The following is a 23,435-nucleotide window of genomic DNA, read 5'->3' on the forward strand; positions in this document are numbered from 1 at the left end:
AGAATGATGTTGTTGAGAGGAAACATCAACACATCCTCAATGTTGCTAGAGCTTTGTCTTTTCAATATAAAATTCTTTCAAATTATTGGCACTTTATTGTTTTTCGTGTTGTCCACATTATCAACATAATATCTAGTCTTTTTTTGAAAAATAAATCTCCTTTTCATTTACAACATAGTCGACCACCTACTCTTTTGCACGTAAAATCTTTTGGTTGTTTGGCTTATGATTCAACTTTATATAATCATAGAACTAAATTTCAAACCCAGGCTAGGAAAACTGTTTTCTTAGGATATAGGGATGGCACTAAAGGTTTTCTTTTATATGACATCCACTCTCATGAATTCTTGATTTCTAGAAATGTTATTTTTTATGATAATGTTTTTCCTTTTGCTAACATTCTGAGTGAAGGTATTTCTCCCATTTTGCCTAATATGACCAATCATGATGCTGATTTAGACTTTGTTGATTATCCTATTCTTATTTATGTACCTCCCATTCAACATGACTATGCTCATAACATACCCCATTTACCCCTCCTTCTATTAAACACTCTACTCGAACCAGAAACTCTCCTACATACCTTCAAGATTATGAATACACCATTCTACATTCCCATACACCTCAACCTTATTCATATGTCCTATATTAGCTCAATTCTACTTTATCCTATGATAAAAGTGCCCTTACTTACAAATTTTTTTTCTTAATGTTTCCACCATCAAAGAACCTTTTAACTATACTCAAGCCTCTAAGCACGAGTGATGGAAGCAAGCCATGAAATCTGCATTAGAGGCATTGCAGGCCACCAACACTTGGACTATTATGGACCTCCCAAATGGTAAGACACCCATCAGTTGTAGATGGGTGTAGAAGGTAAAACATCTTCTTGATGGTACTATTGATAGATTTAAGGTCACACTAGTTGCAAAGGGTTATAATCAATTAGCGGGAATTGACAACTTTAATACTTTCTCACTAGTTGCAAAATTAACCACCATTTGAGTTCCTTTGGCTCTAGCTTTTGTTAAGGGTTGTTTTTTTGGAGCAACTAGATGTCAATAATGTTTTCTTGCATGGAGACTTAAATGAGGAACTTTCTATGTTCCTCTTACCTGGTCTGGCTATGTAACACTCATATTTTTTAACAGCGCGAGTTCATTTTTTATAAATAAAAAAAAACTTAATAAAATAATATGTCATAACTCAAAACGACAAAAGTCATAAATATTTACATCATACATACAAACAAGCTAAGATAGTTTCTGGGACAATAATACAAAGTATACAACTAGAAAATACATTGGGGATTTGAGACCTATCATGCATCGCTCATATCCCTAGGGTATTATCGACAGACACTTGTGCAGAAGTACTGCTCCAAGAATGACCCCATGATCGTGTTAGAAAAAATGGAACATGGACCCATCAAAAAGTCAATTGTCAAGGTATGTTATAGATACAATTATCCCAAAACCAAATAAGTACAACCACCAAAAGAGAGGCACGAAAACCCTATACAGCAAAAAAAAAAAAAAAACTAATTTGATCATCTACTAACAACTATAGTAACAAGGGTGAGCTCTACACACCATACAAGTTTCTTATGACGCAGTATCTCCCCTTGAAGTAAGTTCCTCCTCCTCATCAACCATAGAGGGAGCAGTCTCCTCATAGGTCGGTCCACCCACGAGATAGGTGGCTTCAGCGGCGTTGGAATTTCAAAATAGCTCACTACCTAATAGACAGTCGGTAAAGGAAGCTCTGATTCGACCTGGGGTGGCACCAGCCAAGGTACTGGAGATCCATCAATGAAACCCTGTTCCCAAACGATCCTGCAATATCCTCTCCCGCCGCCATTGGCTCCTTACCCTTATCGCCAGTCCTCGATCCAAGCATTCCATCCCCAACTCCTACGGTGGGAGTCACCACACTTATAGTGGTTTCGTCTCACTTACAACTAAAGCATCTTCTACATATGCCCACACTCCATTTGCCCTAAGTACCAATCCTAAGAATACATGACAGACGATCCTCCCGTGTGTGAGCCCCACATGAAATATTGCCCCATCTTTCCTACTTGTCATCAATACTCACCCCGTATATGTAGCCATACTTGAGATGGGGTCGCATGTCCAAGCAGTCAGTGAGTGTCGATCACGGAAGTGTAATGATGTTTCCTTCGTCAAGGTAACAGTCGGTAGAATGAATTTGGGTATCATCTGATGGCAAAACCCAATTTTCACAATAATGTAAAGCGTCACTGATCATAGCATTTGGGCACATGTTTCTAACTTTTTAGTTTGGTATTTTAAAAACTCTTTATAGCTTAGATTAATATTTTTAGCTTGTTTCTAAACTTTGGGTCAAATTTGAATTATAATTTTATTATTTGCATTTTAATTTTATTATTTGTATTTTGACTCTTTTTCGCTCTGTAGGTCATAACTTGAGCTCTGGATATTGGATTGACGCATATGAGCAGGCATTGGAAAGCTAAAAATTCGAACTACAACGTTTGTGTTGGACAAAAAGATTAATTTCGAACTTTACTGGGCCTAAATTGCAGATTTCATAATCTGGACTTTTGTAATAATTTTAATTAGCGGATCACTTGTTTTTAAACCTTAAACCCTAAAGCACAATATCAAGTACTATATATTAGCAGTTTTGTTACTTTTCTGAAAAATGGAAAAATTAGCATTCAAATTGCTACAAGAAATAAACAGTTTTTATTTTAATTTCATGGAAGGCTAATTTTATAAGATTAATCCACGAGTTCAGTGTTTCATCAACACCTTTAGATTCAGGTTACACTGTCAATTTCGATTCATGATTCTATTCTTGTTTATTTGATTATATTGATAATGTGATTGCTTAAATTGAATTTCAATAGGATTGATTAAATTTATTTGACAGAATTCGGTTTCGGTTTCTAATTTAATTGAATTATAATATTGCGACGCTTGATCGTTAATTGTAATATTTTGATGGTTGTGATGCTTAATCCAATCAAAGAAACCAAATTCACATAGGATTGACTAGGCTTGTTTGACCAATTCTATAGTCAAATAAGAATAGAATCACAAATTAGAAATTAAACTCATTGATAGAATTTGTGATAGGTCTGAAACTCGAATAAGTGGATTAATCGTTTTGCTCATCTGTTAAATCAAAAATCGAAAAAACCCCTTTTTAATTTTAATTTTCAATTCGGTTATTATTATTATATTAGAAGTCCTTGCGAAACGATTCGAGTTATTACCTCTATTTATATTTTATCAATTGTATTTGACCCGTGTACGGCAGCGGATCAAATTGGCGCCATTGTCGGGGACTCTCAGATAACAATATTAACCGATATTAAACCTATTTTCAGGCGACTGTCTCAGATTGCTCCAAAAAATTTCCTGAAAATCAGAAGAAAAAAAAAATCAAGGAATTGGAATCCCGTATAAGGGACTTATACAAGAACGACAATCAAAATCTCAAATTCCTGCATTTAGACCATTTTTTTCAATTTTTTGAATTTTTCATATTCTCCAGAATTCCAAAAAAAAAAAAAATGTGTTGCCTTAATTGATTTTTAGAAATTTTGGTGGTATTTTTATATTTTTTTGGATTTTATTTGATAAAGTTTTCGATTTTTCACTTAAATTTTAGCATTAGGGACATTGTTGGAATTTTTAGAATTGTGATTTTGCATTGCATTGTTATGATGATGCTTGACTAGGGCTAGTTATGTGAATCTTCATTCTCTTGAACCTGAAAATTTCATTTACGTCGTACACTTAATAGAGTTGCTAGCGTTAACGAGTCAGAGTCCGATATTGAAATTGACAACTTGCTGCAAAATATGACTGATGCGAATAATAGAACCTTAAGACAACTTGCTACACCTAATGCCAATTATAATGTTTTATGTATCACATATCCTGAAGTTACTGTACCATTTGAACTTAAATATGATTTCATACACTTGCTTCCAAAGTTTAATGGTCTTGCAGGTGAGGATCCCCACAAACACTTGAATGAATTCCATGTTGTGTGTTCCACCATGAAGCCTCCAGGAGTCACAGAAGACCACATTAAATTTGACAATAGGTAAAACCCAAGCAGTGGTATGTGGTATTTGCACTTCTCTAGAGCATCCTTTAGATTCATGTCCTACATTGCAAGAAGATCCAATTGCTAATGCTCCTCAAGCATATGCAGCAAATATATACAATCCTCAAGCCAACTATGATCTATCATCTAACAAGTACAATCCTGGTTGGAGAAACCATCCCAACCTGTGATGGGAGAATTCATTTGCATAACAGCAGCCTAGGCAGCAGCAGCAGCAAATATTCCTCAACAGCAAAACAATGCACCTCATTAAGCAGATGGCTGTCCAGAATTTCCAATTTCAACAAAGAACAGATTCCACCATTCAAAATTTGGAAATAAAGATTGGTCAGCTAGCCACTTCAATTAATCAATTGCAGACTCAAGGGTCAAACCAATTGCCTGCATAGTCAATAGTAAATCCAAATGCTCCCAATGTCACTGCAATAACATTGAGGCTTGGGAAAGCTGTCGAAATACCAAAGATACCTGCAACTACAGTGAAAATAACAAGGTTGCTGAGGACACTTTGATACCTAAAACTGTTGATGTTGAGCAAAATATACCACTTCCTTTTCCTCAAAGGGCAGTGAAGACTAAGAAAATGGACGAGACAGATAGGGACAACAAGATTCTGGATACATTTAGGAAGGTGGAAGTGAACATCCCCCTCCTTGAAGCAATTAAACAGATTCCAAGATATGCAAAATTTCTACAAGATTTGTGCACACACAAGATAAGGTTAAAAGGTAATGAAAGAGTAAACATAGGGCCAAATGTTTCAGCCCTCATTCAGCTCATGCCTCAGAAATGTAAAGATCCAAGAAATTTTTCCATTTCATGTACGCAATAGTCAATTTGAAAATGCTATGTTAGATTTATGAGCTTCCATTAATGTTATGCTTACATTTATTTTTAACTCTCTTGCTCTTGGACCTTTACAGAGTACAAGTGTTACCATTCAATTGGCGAACATGAACTTGTGGAGGATGTACTTGTTCGAGTTAATAAATTGATATTTCCTACAGATTTTTACATTCTGGACATGGATGGAGAGAATAAGTCCAACAGGGTGCCTATCATCTTAGGCAGACCATTCTTGAAAACTGCAAGAATAAAAATTGATGTGCATGTTGGAACTCTATCCATGGAATTTGATGATAGCATTGTAAAATTTAACATCTCTTAGGCTATGAAACACCCCATGGAAGAGCATTCTAGTTTTCAAATTGAATTGCTTGCTGATTTGGTTGATGACACTTACCCCGGTATGTTTGCTACTGATTTTCCTTCATTATCGGGTTTTGATGATACTTATACTTGTGAATTATGTACAGATACTCAATTGTGCTCTGTGTATGCTGAGATCGAAGCTGTCTTGCAGGTTGATCATTGTGGTGATATTGATATTTCTACTAACACAATTGATTTTGCAGACTTAGCTTCAGCCACCGGTGTTGTACCTTCCATTGAACAACCATCTACTATAGAGCTTAAACCATTTCCTAAAAATTTGAAATATGCATATTTTGAAGGAAGTGGCAAGTTACTTGTGATTATTTCAGCCAAACTTGAAGATGAATAGGAAGATAAGTTGTTGCAGATTTTCAGAAAACACAGGAAGGCAATCGGGTGGACCTTGGCTGATATTCCTGGTATTAGCCAATCCATGTGTGTGCATAGGATACTACTGGAGGATGGGGTAAAATCAATCAGGCAGCCCCAAAGGCGACTTAACCCATTAACTTTGGATGTTGTAAAAAAAGAAGTGACCAAGCTCTTGCAAGCAAGCATTATATACCCATCTCTGATAGTCAATGGGTGAGTCCGGTGCAAGTAGTCCCTAAGAAAAATGAACTCACAGTGGTTGAAAATGAAAATAATGAACTTATCCCCACATGAGTGCAGAACAGCTGGAGGGTATGCATTTATTATAGGAGACTGAACTAGACAACTAGGAAAGATAATTTTCCATTACCATTCATTGATCAGATGCTTGAACGGTTGGCTGGTAATCACATTATTTTTTTCTTGATGGCTTTTCTGGTTATTTTCAGATCCATATTGCACTAAAGGACCAAGAAAAGACCATGTTCACTTGTCCTTTCGGCACATTTGCCTACAAGAGGATGCCATTTGGCCTATGCAATGCTCCTAACACTTTCCAACGTTGCATGATTAGTATTTTCTTTGACTTGATAGAAAATTGTATTGAAGTTTTCATGGATGATTTTACTGTGTATGGTTCCTCATTTGATGCATGCTCGAACAATTTAGATAGAGTTTTGCATAGATGTATTGAAACTAACCTTGTGTTGAATTATGAAAAATGTCATTTTATGGTTGAATAAGGCATAGTTTTGGGACATGTGATCTCTAAAAATGGGATAGAAGTGGATCCTAACAAGATTGATGTGATTTCAAAATTTGCCTTACCCATCTTGCATCCGTGAGATTCGTTCTTTTCTTGGCCATGCAGGTTTTTACAAGCGCTTTATCAAGGATTTCAGCAAGATAGCTCTTCCGCTGTCAAATTTGCTGCAAAAAGATGTCAGTTTCACCTTCTATGACAAATGCAATAAGGCGTTTGATTTCTTAAAGGCAGCACTAACCTTTACTCCCATAATTCAGCCACCCAATTAGACCCTCCCTTTTGAAATTATGTATGATGCATCTAACTATGTAGTGGGAGCAGTCCTTGCACAAAGAGTTGGTAAGGCTGCTCGTGTTATTTATTATGCTTCTAGGACTTTAGATTATGCACAGGCTAATTATACTACCACTGAAAAGGAATTTTTAGCTATTGTTTTTGCACTTGATAAGTTTATATCGTATTTGTTAGGTTCAAAGGTAGTTGTTTTTTACTGAGCATGCAACTTTGAAGTTCTTGTTGAAGATACCGGAAGCAAAACTGAGATTAATCTGGTGGATGTTGTTACTCCAATAATTTGATTTAGAGATTAAAGATAAGAGTTTGGTGGCAAATCATTTGAGCAGAATAGAAATGGATGAGGACCTCATCCCCATTCAAGATGACTTCCCTGGTTTAGTTAATTATCTAGTTGTTGGAGTCTTTCTTGCAGATGCATCGCGAACAGAAATACACAAACTTAAAAGTGATTCCAAATATTATGTGTGGGATGACCTATATATGTGGAAATTCTGTAGTGATTAGGCGATGTGTTTCCTGTAACGCCCCAAATTTTTTGATCCAAAAATTACTTAAAAATATTAGTTTTCTTTTAGAAATAACTATAATTTTTTTTTAGAAGTAGTTCATCGTGTAATAATTTAAAGATGCGTCAGAAAATGACTTGATATTTTTTTTTTGTAAAAGAATGTAATGCAATTTAATAAAATATTATTTATTCGTTTATTTGCAAAATTAATATTTCAGATATTAGATCAATATTCACTTATGCTCCAAAATGAAATAAAGTCTCTTTAATTGAAATTCAAAATAAGCAAGGTTGACTGAAATTAATTATATTTAATTATTTACCAGCAAATAAAATCTCACTTCCGCATTTCTAATAAAAAAATTTAATAAAATATTATTTATTCGTTTATTTGCAAAATTAATATTTCAGATATTAGATCAATATTCACTTATGCTCCAAAATGAAATAAAGTCTCTTTAATTGAAATTCAAAATAAGCAAGGTTGACTGAAATTAATTATATTTAATTATTTACCAGCAAATAAAATCTCACTTCCGCATTTCTAATAAAAATCAATAATGAAAAGTAAATAACTTTACAATGTACGACAAAATTTTTAGTAATACAAAATATTATTTTTAAAGTAAAGGTCTCATTTTCCCACGCGCGTGCACCAATCAAACATCATTCATTCGACTTTTGATATCATTAGTACCTAAATATTGGTGTAAGGGGTCAGTTCATCCCACAACAAAATTAAACCAAATAATAAATTAACAACCATAAAATATGAATATAAAATCTTTTCGTAATAAAAGATTTTAAAAAAATTGATTCTTTAACAGTTCTTAAAGATGTATCAAAAGTCATAGAATGTATCTAAATAAATCAAGTAGCAATCGTATAGCAAATAATTAGATCAAAATAAAATAACATAAAAATGTATGCAAGTCATGCATGCTCCTAAACATATATGATCCGGATATAACCAGCCACACAGGCGTCCACACAGAAGTCACCCATACCAATGGGAAAAATTAAACCAGCCACACAGGCGTCCACAAAGATGCATATGATATGTCATGAAATGATAATGATGCTCAAAGATACATATCACCACCCAATTAGATAATCACATAAACCACAAGCCACTTAGGCAACCACAAAGATAACAATATTTAAAACACAAATCACCAGCCACTTAGGCAACCACAAAGATAACAATATTTAAAATGCAAATCACCAACCACTTTGGCAACCACAAAGATAAAAATATTTAAAATACAAACCACCAACCAAACCACTTAGACAACCACATAGATAAAATATTCAAAACACAAACCACAAGCCACTTAGTCAACCACAAAAATAATATTATTAAAACACAAATCAAGGTTTGCCGCTAAACACATCACAAAAATCAACTTAATCATGTTATCATAATTAAAATTAAAACTTTACACCAATTCCCCCAAGACTCATATAGATTTCTTAAAAATCAAAACTTTGAAATGAAATAGCACAAAAATCGAAACTTTAAATTAAAGACATCCTAAAAAAATATTACTCATGAGATCATAATAAAAATCATAGCTTTATAATTAAGTACACATAAACAACACACAAATAATAACTTTACATCAAATATATGACATCAAACATATTACTCATGTTATAATAATAAAAATCGTGTATGAGTTAATTTGAATTAACTAATAGAGTTCACCAAATATTGAAGGGTGTCACACACTAATTTTAAATTAAATAAATAAATTTGAGATTGTCACATCATCCTTTTAATTTTTTTATCTAGTAGTTACGAAACCAAAAATTTCATAGAATTATTTTTGTAGACAATTATAATAAAATTATAATTTTAGTTTAAAAGAGATGAATGCATGAGATACAAAAGGGACAATAGTCTTTTTGTGTCCTCTCTTAATTGCACAAAAAAATTTATAATTAAATTTATAATCTTTCTTTAAAAAATAAATTAAATGTGTTTAAAATGAATTAATGCACATTATGTCAAGAAAACACCATGAATTGTCATAAAATCTTGTTATAAAGGAGAGTAAAAGAATGAGTCAAGTCACTAATTTTTGTTTTTATAGGATGGACCAAAAATATTTTCAAAACACTTATACATAAAGGTTGGTTTCACTAACTCTATAATATCTCCTAAAATAAATACTTATTTGGTTGCAAATAAAACTAACAAACAATATAACTTATATAAATTCTAATTTAATTAAATAATTCAACTGATATTTTATCAACTAAAATAAATCAAGTAAGACAAGAATACCACTCAGACATACAAATATAAAACAAACATATCTAACACATCAATTTCATGATTATCGAAACTAATCAAATAAAAAAAAAATGTCCATTTATGAAATAATGATATCATAAATAGTCCCCATGTAATTGTCACGTCAAAACAATTAAATAAAAATGAAGATTATAATTATTTAGGTAGAATAGAGTGTGATAAATTTAATTTAATTTATTTACACATAGAATAATTATTAATTTAATAATAACAATTACTAAAAAGATACATATATAATATATATGAAAATTTTTGGGTGTTACATTTCCCACCATGAGGCTCAATCCATTCTTCATTTTTTTCATGCCTCTCAAACTGGAGGACATTTTGGTCCTCAACGGACAGCAAGAAAAGTCTTAGACTCGGGTTTCTTTTGGCCCACTTTGTTTAAAGATGCTTTTGAGACTTACAAAACTTGTGAACATTGCCAAATAGTAGGAACATCAATCACTCGTAGGAGTGAGATGCCTCAACAACCTATGTTTTTCTGTGAAGTATTTGATGTGTGGGGCATTGACTTTATGGGCCCTTTTCCTGTATCTTTCGGTTATGTCTATATTTTACTAGTTGTTGATTATGTTTTTAAGTGGGTGGAAGCAATACCCACTAGGACTAATGATTCTAAAGTTGTTGCAGGTTTTATCAGATCAAATATTTTTTGCAGGTTTGGAATACCCCGAGTCATCATAAGTGATCAAGGCACTCAATTTTGCAACTGCACCATGGACGCTTTGCTTCGGAAGTATGGGATTGTGCACAGAGTTTCTACACCTTATCATCCCCATATTAATGGGCAAACTAAAGTCTCAAATAGGAAAATCAAACAGATCTTTGAAAAGATGGTGCAGCCAAACAGGAAAGACTGGAGCCAATGACTTGAAGAAGCTCTTTGAGCTCATAGAACAGCCTACAAAACACCAATAGAGATGTCCCTTATCGACTTGTGTTTGGTAAGGCATGCCACCTCCTAGTGGAAATAGAGCACCATGCTTATTGGACGGTCAAGAGTTGTAACCTTGAGATGGAGAAAACATGTTTGGAGAGAAAGCTTCAATTGCAACAACTTGAAGAACTTAGACTTGAAGCTTACGATAACTCTCGCATCTATAAGGAGAAAACTAAGTACTTTCATGATAAGATGATTTCTAGGAAGAAATTTTCAATTGGCCAAAATTTTTTATTGTTCAACTCCCGTTTGAAAATTATGGCCGAGAAAATGTTCAAAGTAAATGGACAACGCCTCAAGCTATTCCATGAGAGCTCTGTGCTTGAAGATGCTACCATAGAAGAACTCTCATTGGAAAAACCCACCTACACTGAAGTTTAAACATGGAGCTCCCTTTCCTTACTCTTATTTTATACTTGTTACTTTCATTGAAGACAATGTGTAATTTAAGTGTGAGGGTATTATTTAGGATTTTATTTGTTATATTTCAAATAAAATAAAAATAAAAAATAAATAAATAAAATAGACATTGCACTGCATGCTTTTTCATCATATTTTTTGGTTGTAAATGTTGAGAGTTTTTTCGGACTGGCATGATTGGTTAGTATTTTTGCATTCTTGGTAAAATAAATTGGATTAAAATGCTAAATTGTGTATCATTTGTGATAACTCATTAACCTTGGTGAGATTTTTGGGCCTTATTATGAATGGAATACATTTTTCAATCTTTTTTTTCTTGTGTGTTATCTCACTCATGATTGCTAGTTACGTCAGAACTTGACTTGACTCTTGTCTGCATGCATATATTGAAATGATCTAGGCATTTGTTTTTGATTAAGCTACTAGTCAAATAAGTCTACCCTACAATTACCCATTTGTTTAAGCCTCTTTGAGCCTAATTACCTAATTCTTTGTTATATAGCTCATTACATGCCTAAAAGTGAAAAACAATTAATTGACTCAATCTTGGTGGATAAAGGAGTCTTTTCTTACATAAGTGTAGGGGTGCTCAACTTGTTTGTTTAAATTTAAGGGTTATGAAAAAAAAATGAAAAAAAATATATGAGAAAAAATAGTTGTGTTGTGAGCAAAGAGAGTGTGAAAATAAAAGTCAATGATGTTTTGATGAGTTACTTCTTAATGTTGTTTTTCTCTCTTAACTATTACTCATTTATCCTCTTTGATTTTCAACCCTAGTCTCCTTAGGATTATCTCACTCTTACCTTGGCCACGTTACAACCTAAATAAAGATCTTTTGATCATTATCTGCATGTGTTTAAAATATAGATTATAGAGGCTTGTCAAGCCTATGGTAGTGTTAGCTTTCATGATGTGCTTTGAGTGTAAACAGTAGCCCAAACACTTTGAGTGTAAACACTTTGAGAGAATTTTATATCCTGTGAGGACTCTATCACTTATGATGCATTGTTTAGTTAACTTGTCCTCTTATTTTCCTTGATTGTGATAACAAAACTATTCTTGATTGCCTTAAGCAAGAATTTTTTTTTTCTCTCACCACTTTGCATTCATAAGAATATTTGGAATCGCATGCATTGTTTTGCTCGGAGTGCAAAAGTTTAAGTGTGGGGGGATTTGATCATAGCATTTGGGCACATGTTTCTAGCTTTTTAGTTTGGTATTTCAAAAACTCTTTATAGCTTAGATTAATATTTTTAACTTGTTTATAAACTTTGGGTCGAATTTGAATTATAATTTTATTATTTGCATTTTATTTTATTATTTTTATTTTGACTCTTTCTCGCTCTGTAGGTTATAATTTGAGCTCTGGATATCGGATTGGCGCATATGAGCATGCGTTGGAAAGCTAAAAATCTGAGCTACAACTTTTGTGTTGAAAGAAAAGACCAATTCCGAACTTTACTGGGCCTAAATTGCAGATTCTGTAATCTTGATTTTTGTAATAATTTTAATTAGCGGGTCACTTGTTTTTAAACCCTAAACCCTAAAGCCCAATAGTCACCAACTGAAATTAACAATTAACATTTAAAATTATGCCATGATGTCAAACAAGAAACACTTAGCAGTTATGACATGATAACAAACAAGAAACACTTAGCAATTATGGCATGATAATAGACAATAACAAGGCATGTATATACATGTATCATAACAAACATGACTCGCGTTCCAAGCACCCTAATGCAATGATTATATGTCAGTGCACATGATTCTAGAATTTCCAAACCCTCTTCAAGTGACGTAAATCATAAATGTACCGCTTCTCACATATCAATATTAATTCATGAGGTGTCACCTAACATATATCAGCATGATTTACCAGAGTGCAATCTATCACAAACCATATGGTGGACCAATCAACTCATGGAACCACCCTGTGGATTATGGCGGTCACCACTAACATTGTAGCTCATCACGGTCACCACTAACACCGTGACCCATCACGGTTACCACTAACTATGAAATGTATGAGCATACTCTAACTTTTTCACAATAATTATTATGTAAATACATCTATTAAAAGACCCCCCTTTTAATACACATTAAACACTAATTATTTTTTAGATGACATACTTAAGGCATATTCTTATCAATAAAATTCATAACATGTAGCAACTCATGTTATCAATCATGAATGCATAATTACATCAATATTAACCATCACATATTCACATATCAATCACACATATAAGGTCCCTATGTGCAAACTAAATATTTAGAAGGAACCCTTACCTCAATTATAGTTTTCTCAACAATTATTGCTACCACAATCAAACACAATGAAAATGTCGCTTATGCCAACACCTTCAATCAAATACTGTTTTATTTAGTCAAATTAGTCCTTGAGACTTTAACTATCTTACAAACCTTTTCTCACTCCTAATTTCCTTAGAGTATATTTTTCTAAAAGATTTTAAAACGAGTAAGAACTAATAGTATTATTATTCACAATATACACTTTCAACATATAAAAACATATTTTAAGAAATCAACATCCTTCAATTTTTTTTTCTAGTTTCAAAGTTCTAACTCTTTGAAACAGTTTCATTCCTATCAAAATATTTTGTTTTATCAACAAAAGTATTTTAATTTATGGGACCTCAGATCTTTTTTGTGCAACCTTCATTATCATCAATTTCATCTTCTTCTTGTTCAAGATTTGCAGCATAATCCCAACAAAAGATCCAACAATCTTTAGGTTCGACTATTTATTTTAATTTATTTTTGAACAATTGCTATTTCTTTAAAGAAGATAAACAATCACATATTCATGACTACGATGAAAGGTACATAATAAATTTATATTAATATATGATATGTTTAATATTGGTGTAATTTTAATATTAAGTTAAAGACAATATATTCGTCAAAATTGTATGTTCTGGTGCCGACTTACTAGCATATATAATTGATTACAATTTTATTCTAATTTATATATCCATGCATTTTGTTTGTTTTGATTATTAAAATCAGTTTATGTCTTGATTTTTATTAGTGACATTGTATGGATTTTACTCTTGCCTACTATTTTAGTTTTAAATCTTATATTTTGAAATTGTTGAAAAAAATATAATAATTGGAAAGTCACAATGATTTAATTGTTAACCAATGACAATAATGATGAATAAACACGTTTCACTTGGTGGTTGTTTCCGTTGTTTTTTAAACTCTAGATTTGTAAGTTCAAAAGTGAGGATTATTAATTTTGAATTTCTTTTAAATGATATATTATTTAAAGTTTGAAAAAAAAGACATGTTTAATTTCTTCCAGACACATAGAGATCATGGGGTAAGAATGCACTACATGAAACATTTAGTGATACAAAGCAAAATTTTCTTTATATAAGTGTTTACAATGATTTATGTTAAAGTATTTTTGAAAAATTACTCAATCATTATAAATGTATCTATGAGTAATTAAAAGAGTAACATTTTTAACTCCAAACATATTAATTTCACGATCTAACTCTCTGCTCAAACTCTTTACAAGACATTAGCACTTTGACCGTCGAACTTGCCAACACTCCCTATCACAGCTTCATCAAACTACATTTTACATATTCTCATCCTGATCATAATCCATCCCAATTCAGGAGACTCATTGGTTGATTGTTCTATCTCACTACAACTAGATCGGATATCTCTTTTGTTGTGCAACAATTAGGCTTACATGTTTCAAATCCTCTTCAGTCTCATTACCAGGCCACCTTTAAAATTCAACAATATTTAAAATCTTCTCCTTCAAAATGTCCTTTCTTTTCTGGTGATTCTAATTTACATATCTCTGGATTTGTAGTTCAGATTGGACATTATATCCTTCCACTCAAAGATTAGTTATAGGATTCTGCGTTTTTCTGAGAAGCTCTCTTGTCTCATGGAAGTCTCAGACACAATCAACAGTTTCACGATCTAGCTCAGAGGCGGAATACAGGGCATGGAACAGCCTCACATATGAACTGCAGTGGATGAATTATTTGCTAAAGGATATGGACAATCAACAATTTTCCCTTGTTTATATATTTTGTGATAACAAATATGCAATTTTTTTGGCTCACAACCTTACATTTCATGAGTGGACTAAACATATTGAGATTGGTTGTCATCTTATTAGAGATAAGATCAATCAAGGCTTAATCAAATTGTCATGAACACACTAAACATATTAAGATTGATTGTCATCTTATTAGAGAGAAAACCAATCAAGGCTTAATCACATTGTTTCTTGTTCCTTCTTCTGCACGTATAGCTAATGTCTTCACCAACTCTTTAACCATGCCTCCTTTGTTGCAAAACAGTATAGATAAAAGGATAGTTTGAAATATTGAAAGAAATACTTAAAACTAACTAAATTATTTAATAAGAATATAGAAAATACAATGTTTTATATTGACAACTAATAACAACTTACTACCACAACTATTAATGAAATAACAAACTTCAATTTATGGGACAATATTAAATAATTACGATAGAGTGACATTGGAACATTATTTGACATTGTCACTGCACTAGCTAACTTTAAACTTTTATTTAATCAGCATAAAGTTAAATATTTTGGGCAAGAAAAAAGTACAAACTAATTAGCAAAAAGGAACCATTGATAGTTGTCATGTAAACAAACAAATTCTACAAGTTTGTCCAAATGATCCTCGTGAAAGTTAGGCAAGCTTGGACATGATTTGTGTATCAAGTCATTGACCTCCGGGGTATAATCGGTATTTTGCAGAAACTTGTGTGAGATAGTTGAAACTTGTTCGTGCTTCCATCACTTGAGTTAGGTAAAAGCACTCTCAATATCCACCGCAATCAAGAATTTTAATTATTTGTTCATGTTGGGCGCAACCACAAATTTCATTCATCTAACCTATACTCCACTTCCTTTTTCTGTCACAACACAAATATTGTGAGCATGGGGAATGGCAATTAACACAATAACTATGACTAGTAACATCTTTTTTAACGAATAAAAAGTTATTTTGATCTTAAACGTGAGAGGTTGTTATTATATTATCTAAATATATCAAAATTATAAAATATCTTTAAGTGTATTTTAATTTGGTAGTTCAGTCCAAAGATTAAACTAATGAAATATACATTCAAGTACTATATTGGCTAATGAAAACACATTAATAGATGTTTTTGTAATTTGATACATGTAAAACGGAATAAATAGTTATTTTGGTTTTTGAATATGTGAACCGCAATAAATAATGCATTTGAAAATTAAACTTACTGACTATTATCATATAATTTTTTAATTTTAACATATTCAATGATTATTATAACATCGTCCGACAGATTCAAGAACAAAATTAACTGATTACAATTATAAAAAAAACTATATTTTTTAGTAACAACACCTCAGATTTTCAAACACCAAAGAGAATGTTTACTCTTTTTTTTAACAGACTCTTAGAATACAAACAACAAATTAAATAGTGTATATATATACACTAAAATCACATGCATAAGGTCCTATTTTGAAATTTCATACACACAAAAAAAAAATAGTGTGAATTAATTAGAAATCTAGTTACCTGTCTCTCTGTCTATATTATTGACATTGTCAGAGAGAAAGTGTAAAGTTCCCTTTTCTGAAAAAGATGGTCTATTTTCCATCTTCTTCATACGGCCAATAAGATATGTTTTATCTGCTTTCAAATCTTTATTAGTTGTCTCATTATTATTATTATTATCTTCAGCTTGTCTGAATGATGGAGTATTATTGCCATCACCTTCTGCCATTAAGAAACCATATTTGTTTCTATAAAACTCCAATTCAGCTTCTAAAGCTCTTATCTCTTCCTCTCTTTTAAGAAGCATGTCATTAGTTGCCTGCAATGCTTCTTCATCATACTCAGCTTGTTCTTCCATCATTCTTTGATACTGTAAAGCTTCCATTTGCACCGCTGCTTTCTCTGCTTGCAACCTTGTTATCATTGCCATTGCATTGTTAGCAGCAATAGCTGAAGCACTTCTCTCTTCATCCAACTCCATGTACAATGCCATTAGTGATTTTCGATCCAATCTAACTTGTCTCTTCAAATTGTTTACAATTATATCATCAAAATCATTTTGAGTTGCATTAATTACCTCATTGGACTCAGAGGCAAATTCTGTTTTTTCCAGTGGTGATTTCTTGTTGAACCTATACGACCATCTTGGACTGTTGTTTGTTGAATCTGACAATGGAATTCCAAAGAATTTATTGCCTTTTGTAACTGTTGGAGTTAGTTTGCTAGACTCATCGTTTATATCTTCCCCTCCTGCCAATAGAGGCACAGAGATAGATTTGATGTCTTCTGTCACTATATACAACAAAAACATTGTCATTTATACAATAATTGTTCACATAATCAAAATATTAAGATTCTATTCTAATTTTTTTTTATAGGCATGTAAATTAATATGTACTATTAATTTCTACATGGTGTTTAAAATTAGGACCACCTAATTATAAGTACTTTTGTAGCGCCTTATAGACAAATTTTACTTTTAAATTGTGATTGCTATAACGATAAAATGTAAGCAATTACATCTTCTAAAGTTTTTATATTAAGTCAACAATTGTGGTTGTGGACCGTAATATAGAATTATGATATTGTTAGGAACTAAATATTTATCAAACTTGACAAGTTTTTTAGCATACATAGAATCATATACTCACATTTGACGTTAAAATCCTCCTCTGGTAGTTCAGAGTCATTCCGTGACAAAAACTTAAGTTCTGTATAGGCAATGTGAGGCAATTCTAGAGAATGAGGGTCCTCATTTTTAGATGTTGAAAATGGAAAAGCTCGCGGCGAAGGAGTAGGGGCTCGCGCAAATGATCTCGAGTGTTTCCCTTTTGCAAAGGCGGAAGAAGAAGAAAACTTGACTTTCAATGGTTTACCACAACAAGAACATTTCTGAGTATTGTTTGTGTCAAAAACTTCCATGAACCCACCATCATCATCCTTCAAACTCAACTGAATAGGTTGTCCATCCTCAACAAAGCATTCCAAATCTTTATGCAAAATCCCAACAAGTGACTTATATGTATCACAATCTGATTCCTTCTCTGTTGCAAATGAAAGTAAACACCCTTCACACATTTTCCTTATGTCAGATAACTTCTTGTGATTGTGGCAAAATGCAAGAGATGACATGTCTTTCTTATGAGCCTCACAAACAGACTCATTGTAATAAAAATCAGGATTTCTATGAACCATTACATGATCAAACCTTGTGCATAACCAACAAGGGATTTTCAATTCAAAGAACCTTGCAAATTCATTGGCAATGAATGCTAAAAAACCATCAAGGAATAGTATGATTATTAACACCCATTCAAGTAACATATATATAACAAAGTGTGGGAACTTTCCCATTTCTTCCTCAACAAAATGAGAAAATGATCTACTAGCCATTTTTATTGTTTCTCTATATATTGTGCTGCAAAAGATTACCTAAATAAATTAATGTGTGTAAATTGAGAAGATTAAAAAGACGAGGGTAAGTCAGAATGTGGCAAGATAGAGGAAGATCGTGACCTTGCTTATGGACGAGATCAGGATCTTTCTCTCTCTTCTTGTATCACTCCAAGGGAAAGGAAGATAGATTAACGTGAAATGTTTATTAATAATAATAATTATTATTATTATGGGAGTTTGAAGACAATGTTTTCATTGAGAGAGAGTTATGGATGGTGGAATTCAATTAGCCAAAATTAGAAGAAACAATTGTTGGGGGAGGTTGTTAGGCAGACAATTACCTAAAATAACGCTCTATCATGTCCTCTTCTTCTTTTTATTTATTTTTTTTAAATTCAAAAGTAGATAAGTTACCATTTTATAATATGTAGAATTAAATTGATATCCATATAGCATTATTAGACCAAAAATTATCATAGCAGCCATACTAACATTCATTCTTTTAATATGAGATGCACTTTATACATAATAATGGAAGATTTGTGACCTTTGTAAAGGCAATAAAAGATTGGATATAATGAAGGAAAGAAAAAGAAGAAATTGTATATCATGCAAAAAGTATTGCAATAATTACAAACAAAAAAAAAATCCCCTTATTGAATTGCAATAAGTTCAATTCAAATAAATACAACTGTTGCAAGAGTTGTATCTTGCACAGGAAATATATTGATCATTACAAATTAGATATCGATATTCAAAAAAAAAAAAGAAAGAAAGAAAAATTATTAGCAATTAAAATATAACCGCAAATGATAATTACAAAGATATTAGTATTTTAAAAAGAATTTACATTGGAATGTATGTAGTATAATGAAGCATGTCTATAATATTATTATTTATATGCAATTCTAAATCAGTGTGTGAATTACTTTGTGTTGTTATTGAAATTCGAAAAACCTTTGAAAATAATTTTTGTCACCGAAAATATTATTGGGTTGAGTCGCGGACTAGGTCGCTCTCTTTACGTTTCGAGGCACTGCCCAAAATTGTGCAAAGCAGACTATCAACCACGAAGTCCCCAAGATAAAACAGTTCAGATTCTCTGTATCGGAGTTCTACTGCACTTAAGGATGGGAATAGGCTAGGCCGTCCGACAGGGGCCTATGGCCTGGCCTACTTATGGCCTGGCCTGTTTAATAAAATAGTCAGGCTCAGGCTGTTTTTAAAGCCTATATATGTAAATAGGACAGGCTCAGGCTTGTAAAAAAGCCTATTAGACCTGACAGGCCAGCCTATATATATTTTATATGTATTTCATTCTCTATTTTTTCTTCTTCTAATTTCCATTGCACTCACTCCAACAAACATGTATGAAAACAACATATTTTTTTATAAAAACCGATATTATCTATTTGTTACTTTATATTTTATAAAAATCAATACTATTTATTTGTTATCTTTATATATATTATTAGTATATAAATTTAGAAATCCTAATTGTTTATTATTATTGAATATGAGTTTGTTTGAGAGGTAATATTCTGAGTTGTTTGAGAGATAATAATAGGTGCGTTTGTTTCAATAAAAAATTTATTCTTTTAAATCAAAAATTATTTTTTAGGGTTTAAAAGGTATTTGTTTCATATTTTTAAAAAATTATTTTGTTAGAAAAATCATTTTTTTATTTAATATATATATACATATACACATTAGTATTGGTATATGGAGAATCATATAAATTGATATGTGTAGAGCATCATGTAGCTATAGATAATTGTTTAGAGGTAATAATCTGAGTTTGTTTGAGACCATTTGTTTGAGAGATAATAATAGGTGCGTTTGTTTTAATAAATAATTTATTCTTTTAAACCAAAAATCATTTTTAGGGTTTAAAGGGTGTTTGTTTCATATTTTTTTAAAATTATTTTGTTAAAAAAATTATTTTTAATGTGAGTAAGGCTTTTAAATAGGCTTACAGGTCAGGCCATGATAGGCCGTAGGCCAGGCTTAGGCCGAAAAAAAAGCCTATCATAGGCCGTATGCCAGGCCTGGCCTATTCCCACCCCTAACTGCACTTTAGAAAACCGTTCTAGAATTACACCCTCAATATGGCAGTCTTACGACTGACACTCGCAGTATGAGAAAAGCCTCAATTTGCTTGCGTTCTCCCTCCTTCACAAAATTGGGGTGCCCCTTGGGGCCCATCCCAAGTTCATTACCTCCACCTTATATACCCTACTAGTGTGTGGTATCCCTCCAATGTGGGACTTCTCAATTTTTTCAATTCACATCAACACTAGCTCATAAATGTCATCATTATCTCTAATGCATTTTTCATTAAGGCATCATCATTTCCAACACTTTGTAATCTGTTCAGCCACCTTTACATCATCCAATCAAAGACTACTAGGAATGCTTTTCTTACTCCTTTTCTTCAAGAGATTATCTCTTGCATCCAACTTCCAACATGGAAAATGTCTATTGTTCACGTATATTGCAAAGGTATTTATTAAAAAAATATTTTCGTATTAAAATAATTTTAAATAAAAAATTACTATCAATTTAAATTATATAGATTAAATATATAATTTTTTGTTGACTCAATTATTTTTTATAAAAATGATTGAAGAAAATATTTTATTATGTTATAGTATAGTATCTTTTCATGTTTTAATTTAAATTAGATATTTAGTCAATTTTTTCCGCTATAAAATTATAACTCAAATTTCAGACATTATAGAAAAGAAATCCTCAAAACCAACTCACCATTATTTGCATGCAAGAGACAAATTTGTTACTCACTTTTAGTAAAAAATCTCTCTTAATAGATACAGTGACTCTATTATACGGTATTTTAGGATTCATTATGTTTTATATACCGTACATCAAACAATTAACTCACTTAATAGAAGATTCGAACAATATAGAACATATAAAACTTTTTTTGAATATTTGTTTTGTATTGAGAAGACTCGTGACATTTTCTATGAAAAGTTGAAATTATATTGGAAAATTTTTTAAACTTATTTGAAACATGATAATTCTTATGATCTTAATAGTAAAATTCTATTTTAACAATCAAATCAACTTTTATGATATTGAGTTCTCTAATAATGTTGCATCTGCTTAAATGAGTTTTTTAAAATTGAAATTGTTAAAATGTTATTTACAATCTATAATATCGAAAAATAAATTTATTAAAAATGATTTTTTAAAAAATCTTGATAATATAATAACTTCAATAAAATAGACCACCAAACTCATCGCTATTCGCTATGCACAAAACACCTAAAATCTTATAGACAACCCTTGTTCACTTTACCTTGATCTACTACATCCTTGTTACTTTCCAATGGTATTAGAGGTGTTTTCTTACCTCATTTAATTTGATAATATTTCTCTTTCCATTAAAAAAAATGTTGTAGCAAAATAAGAACTGCAACAACAAAACAGTATCGTCTACACCAAATCATTTTATGTTTCTATATATATTTTTAACATACCATTTAATTTTGCGATTAATTATTTAGACTTAATTGCAGTTTTAGTCCTCCTATTTTAGCTGAATCACAAAAGTAGTTCTTCCATTTTATTTCTTCCTAATTTTGGACCCCCACACCTAAACTTGTCACCCCTCAATCAACGTGAATATACAATTTCGCCTTTCTATAAAACCTTCAATTTCTTTTACCATTCATTTGTTCATTTCCTCTTTTGAAACTTTAAAGAATTCATCATAACTTTTGAATATTTTCAAATTTTTTAAATAAAAAAAATAAGTTCACTTAAATTTTTCATACCTTCGAAATAAATTTTTTAAAATCTTTGGTAGTTTCGAAACTTTTGAAACTTTCCAAATTTTTGAAATGTAATCTTGATTTCAATAATTTGAAACTTTCAAAAATATTCGAAACTTTCAAAAGTTTCAAATTTTTGAAATAAGGATTACATTTCGAAAATTTAGAAAGTTTCTAAATCTGGTAAGTTTTGAAAGTTTCAGATTGCTCGAAACTTTTGAAAATCTAAAAAATTTGTATTTCGAACATTTCAAATTGTTCAAATTAAACTTTTGAAAAATTTATTTCGAAGGTATAAAAAATTCACAACTTTTTTTTCTTATTTCAAAAATTTAGAAATATTCGAAAGGGTGAATTCTTTAAAGTTTTGAAAAAGGAGATGAAAAAATGAATGGTAAAATAAATTCAAAGTTTTATAGAAGTACAAAATTACATTTTCATGTTGATTGAGGGTGTGACAGATTTAGGTGCAGAGATGCATGGTAGAATACTCTTAAAAATTACATAATCTTTTTGGCCCAACCAATTAGTCCAATTTAAAAATTGGTTCAAAACGGTCGGCCCTCTAGGCCTTGGGATGACCCATTTTTTGAAGAAAAAACCTCAATTAATTTTTTTTCTTATGAAAAACAAAGTTTTATTATCTTGTTCTCCTAATTATCGAAAACAAATATTCACCTTAGTTTATCAGTTCAACCTAATTCAATATCAAAACTAACAAAAAATAATTATAAAGATTAAAGTAACTTAATTAGAAGGGAAAATACCTAAAACTTAGATCATCCCCTGTCGGGGAGTCTCAATTTCTTAAGACCTGGTACCAAATAGGTACTCCATTGGGAATAAATTAAAACGAATACTATGATGGAGAGATGTTTTACTAAGTACACACACTCTCTAGGTCCCATGCAATTTTAATATTAAGGAATTAAAATACTATAATAGAGTTATTGATAAATGATATAGTAATTTGTATGACTCATTTGATAATTTTGAGGTGTTAGATTGAAAAGATTGAGTGTGTATAAGTATTATCATTAAAAAAAATTATAAAATATAATGTATACATGTGAGATTCACTAAGTTCTTAAAAATAGAGATCTCCATATACGATAGTCTTAAGGCCTTGTTAAACCTGTTTCAATCACTGTTGTCTTGTCCTCGATTGTATGTTATATACCTTGATAGTTTGGG

General features: G+C 31.4%; 1 protein-coding gene across 1 annotated transcript; it reads right to left on the reverse strand.

Moving 5' to 3' along the window:
- Window positions 1-15,462: 15,462 nt before the first annotated feature.
- LOC101494328 (probable myosin-binding protein 5) lies at window positions 15,463-18,696 on the reverse strand. The gene is made up of 3 exons (XM_004489917.4): window positions 17,700-18,696; window positions 16,570-17,340; window positions 15,463-15,916 (listed from the first exon to the last, which is right to left on the reverse strand). The coding sequence occupies exons 1-3, from the start codon at window positions 18,439-18,441 to the stop codon at window positions 15,897-15,899; spliced, it is 1,533 nt and encodes a 510-aa protein (XP_004489974.1). The 5' UTR covers window positions 18,442-18,696; the 3' UTR covers window positions 15,463-15,896.
- Window positions 18,697-23,435: the final 4,739 nt, after the last annotated feature.

This window comes from Cicer arietinum, chromosome 5 (genome assembly GCF_000331145.2).
Source record: "Cicer arietinum cultivar CDC Frontier isolate Library 1 chromosome 5, Cicar.CDCFrontier_v2.0, whole genome shotgun sequence".
NCBI lineage: Eukaryota > Viridiplantae > Streptophyta > Magnoliopsida > Fabales > Fabaceae > Cicer > Cicer arietinum.

Bases quoted from the DNA above. Each gene is read 5' to 3' on its own strand.
- LOC101494328 (XM_004489917.4), bottom strand. From the start codon at position 18,441: ATGGCTAGTAGATCATTTTCTCATTTTGTTGAGGAAGAAATGGGAAAG. The intron at 17,341-17,699 runs GTGAGTATATGA...TGTTGTATATAG, and splicing joins GGAGGATTTTAACGTCAAAT to TGACAGAAGACATCAAATCT. The intron at 15,917-16,569 runs GTAACTAGATTT...GTGTTGTGACAG, and splicing joins TAATATAGACAGAGAGACAG to AAAAAGGAAGTGGAGTATAG.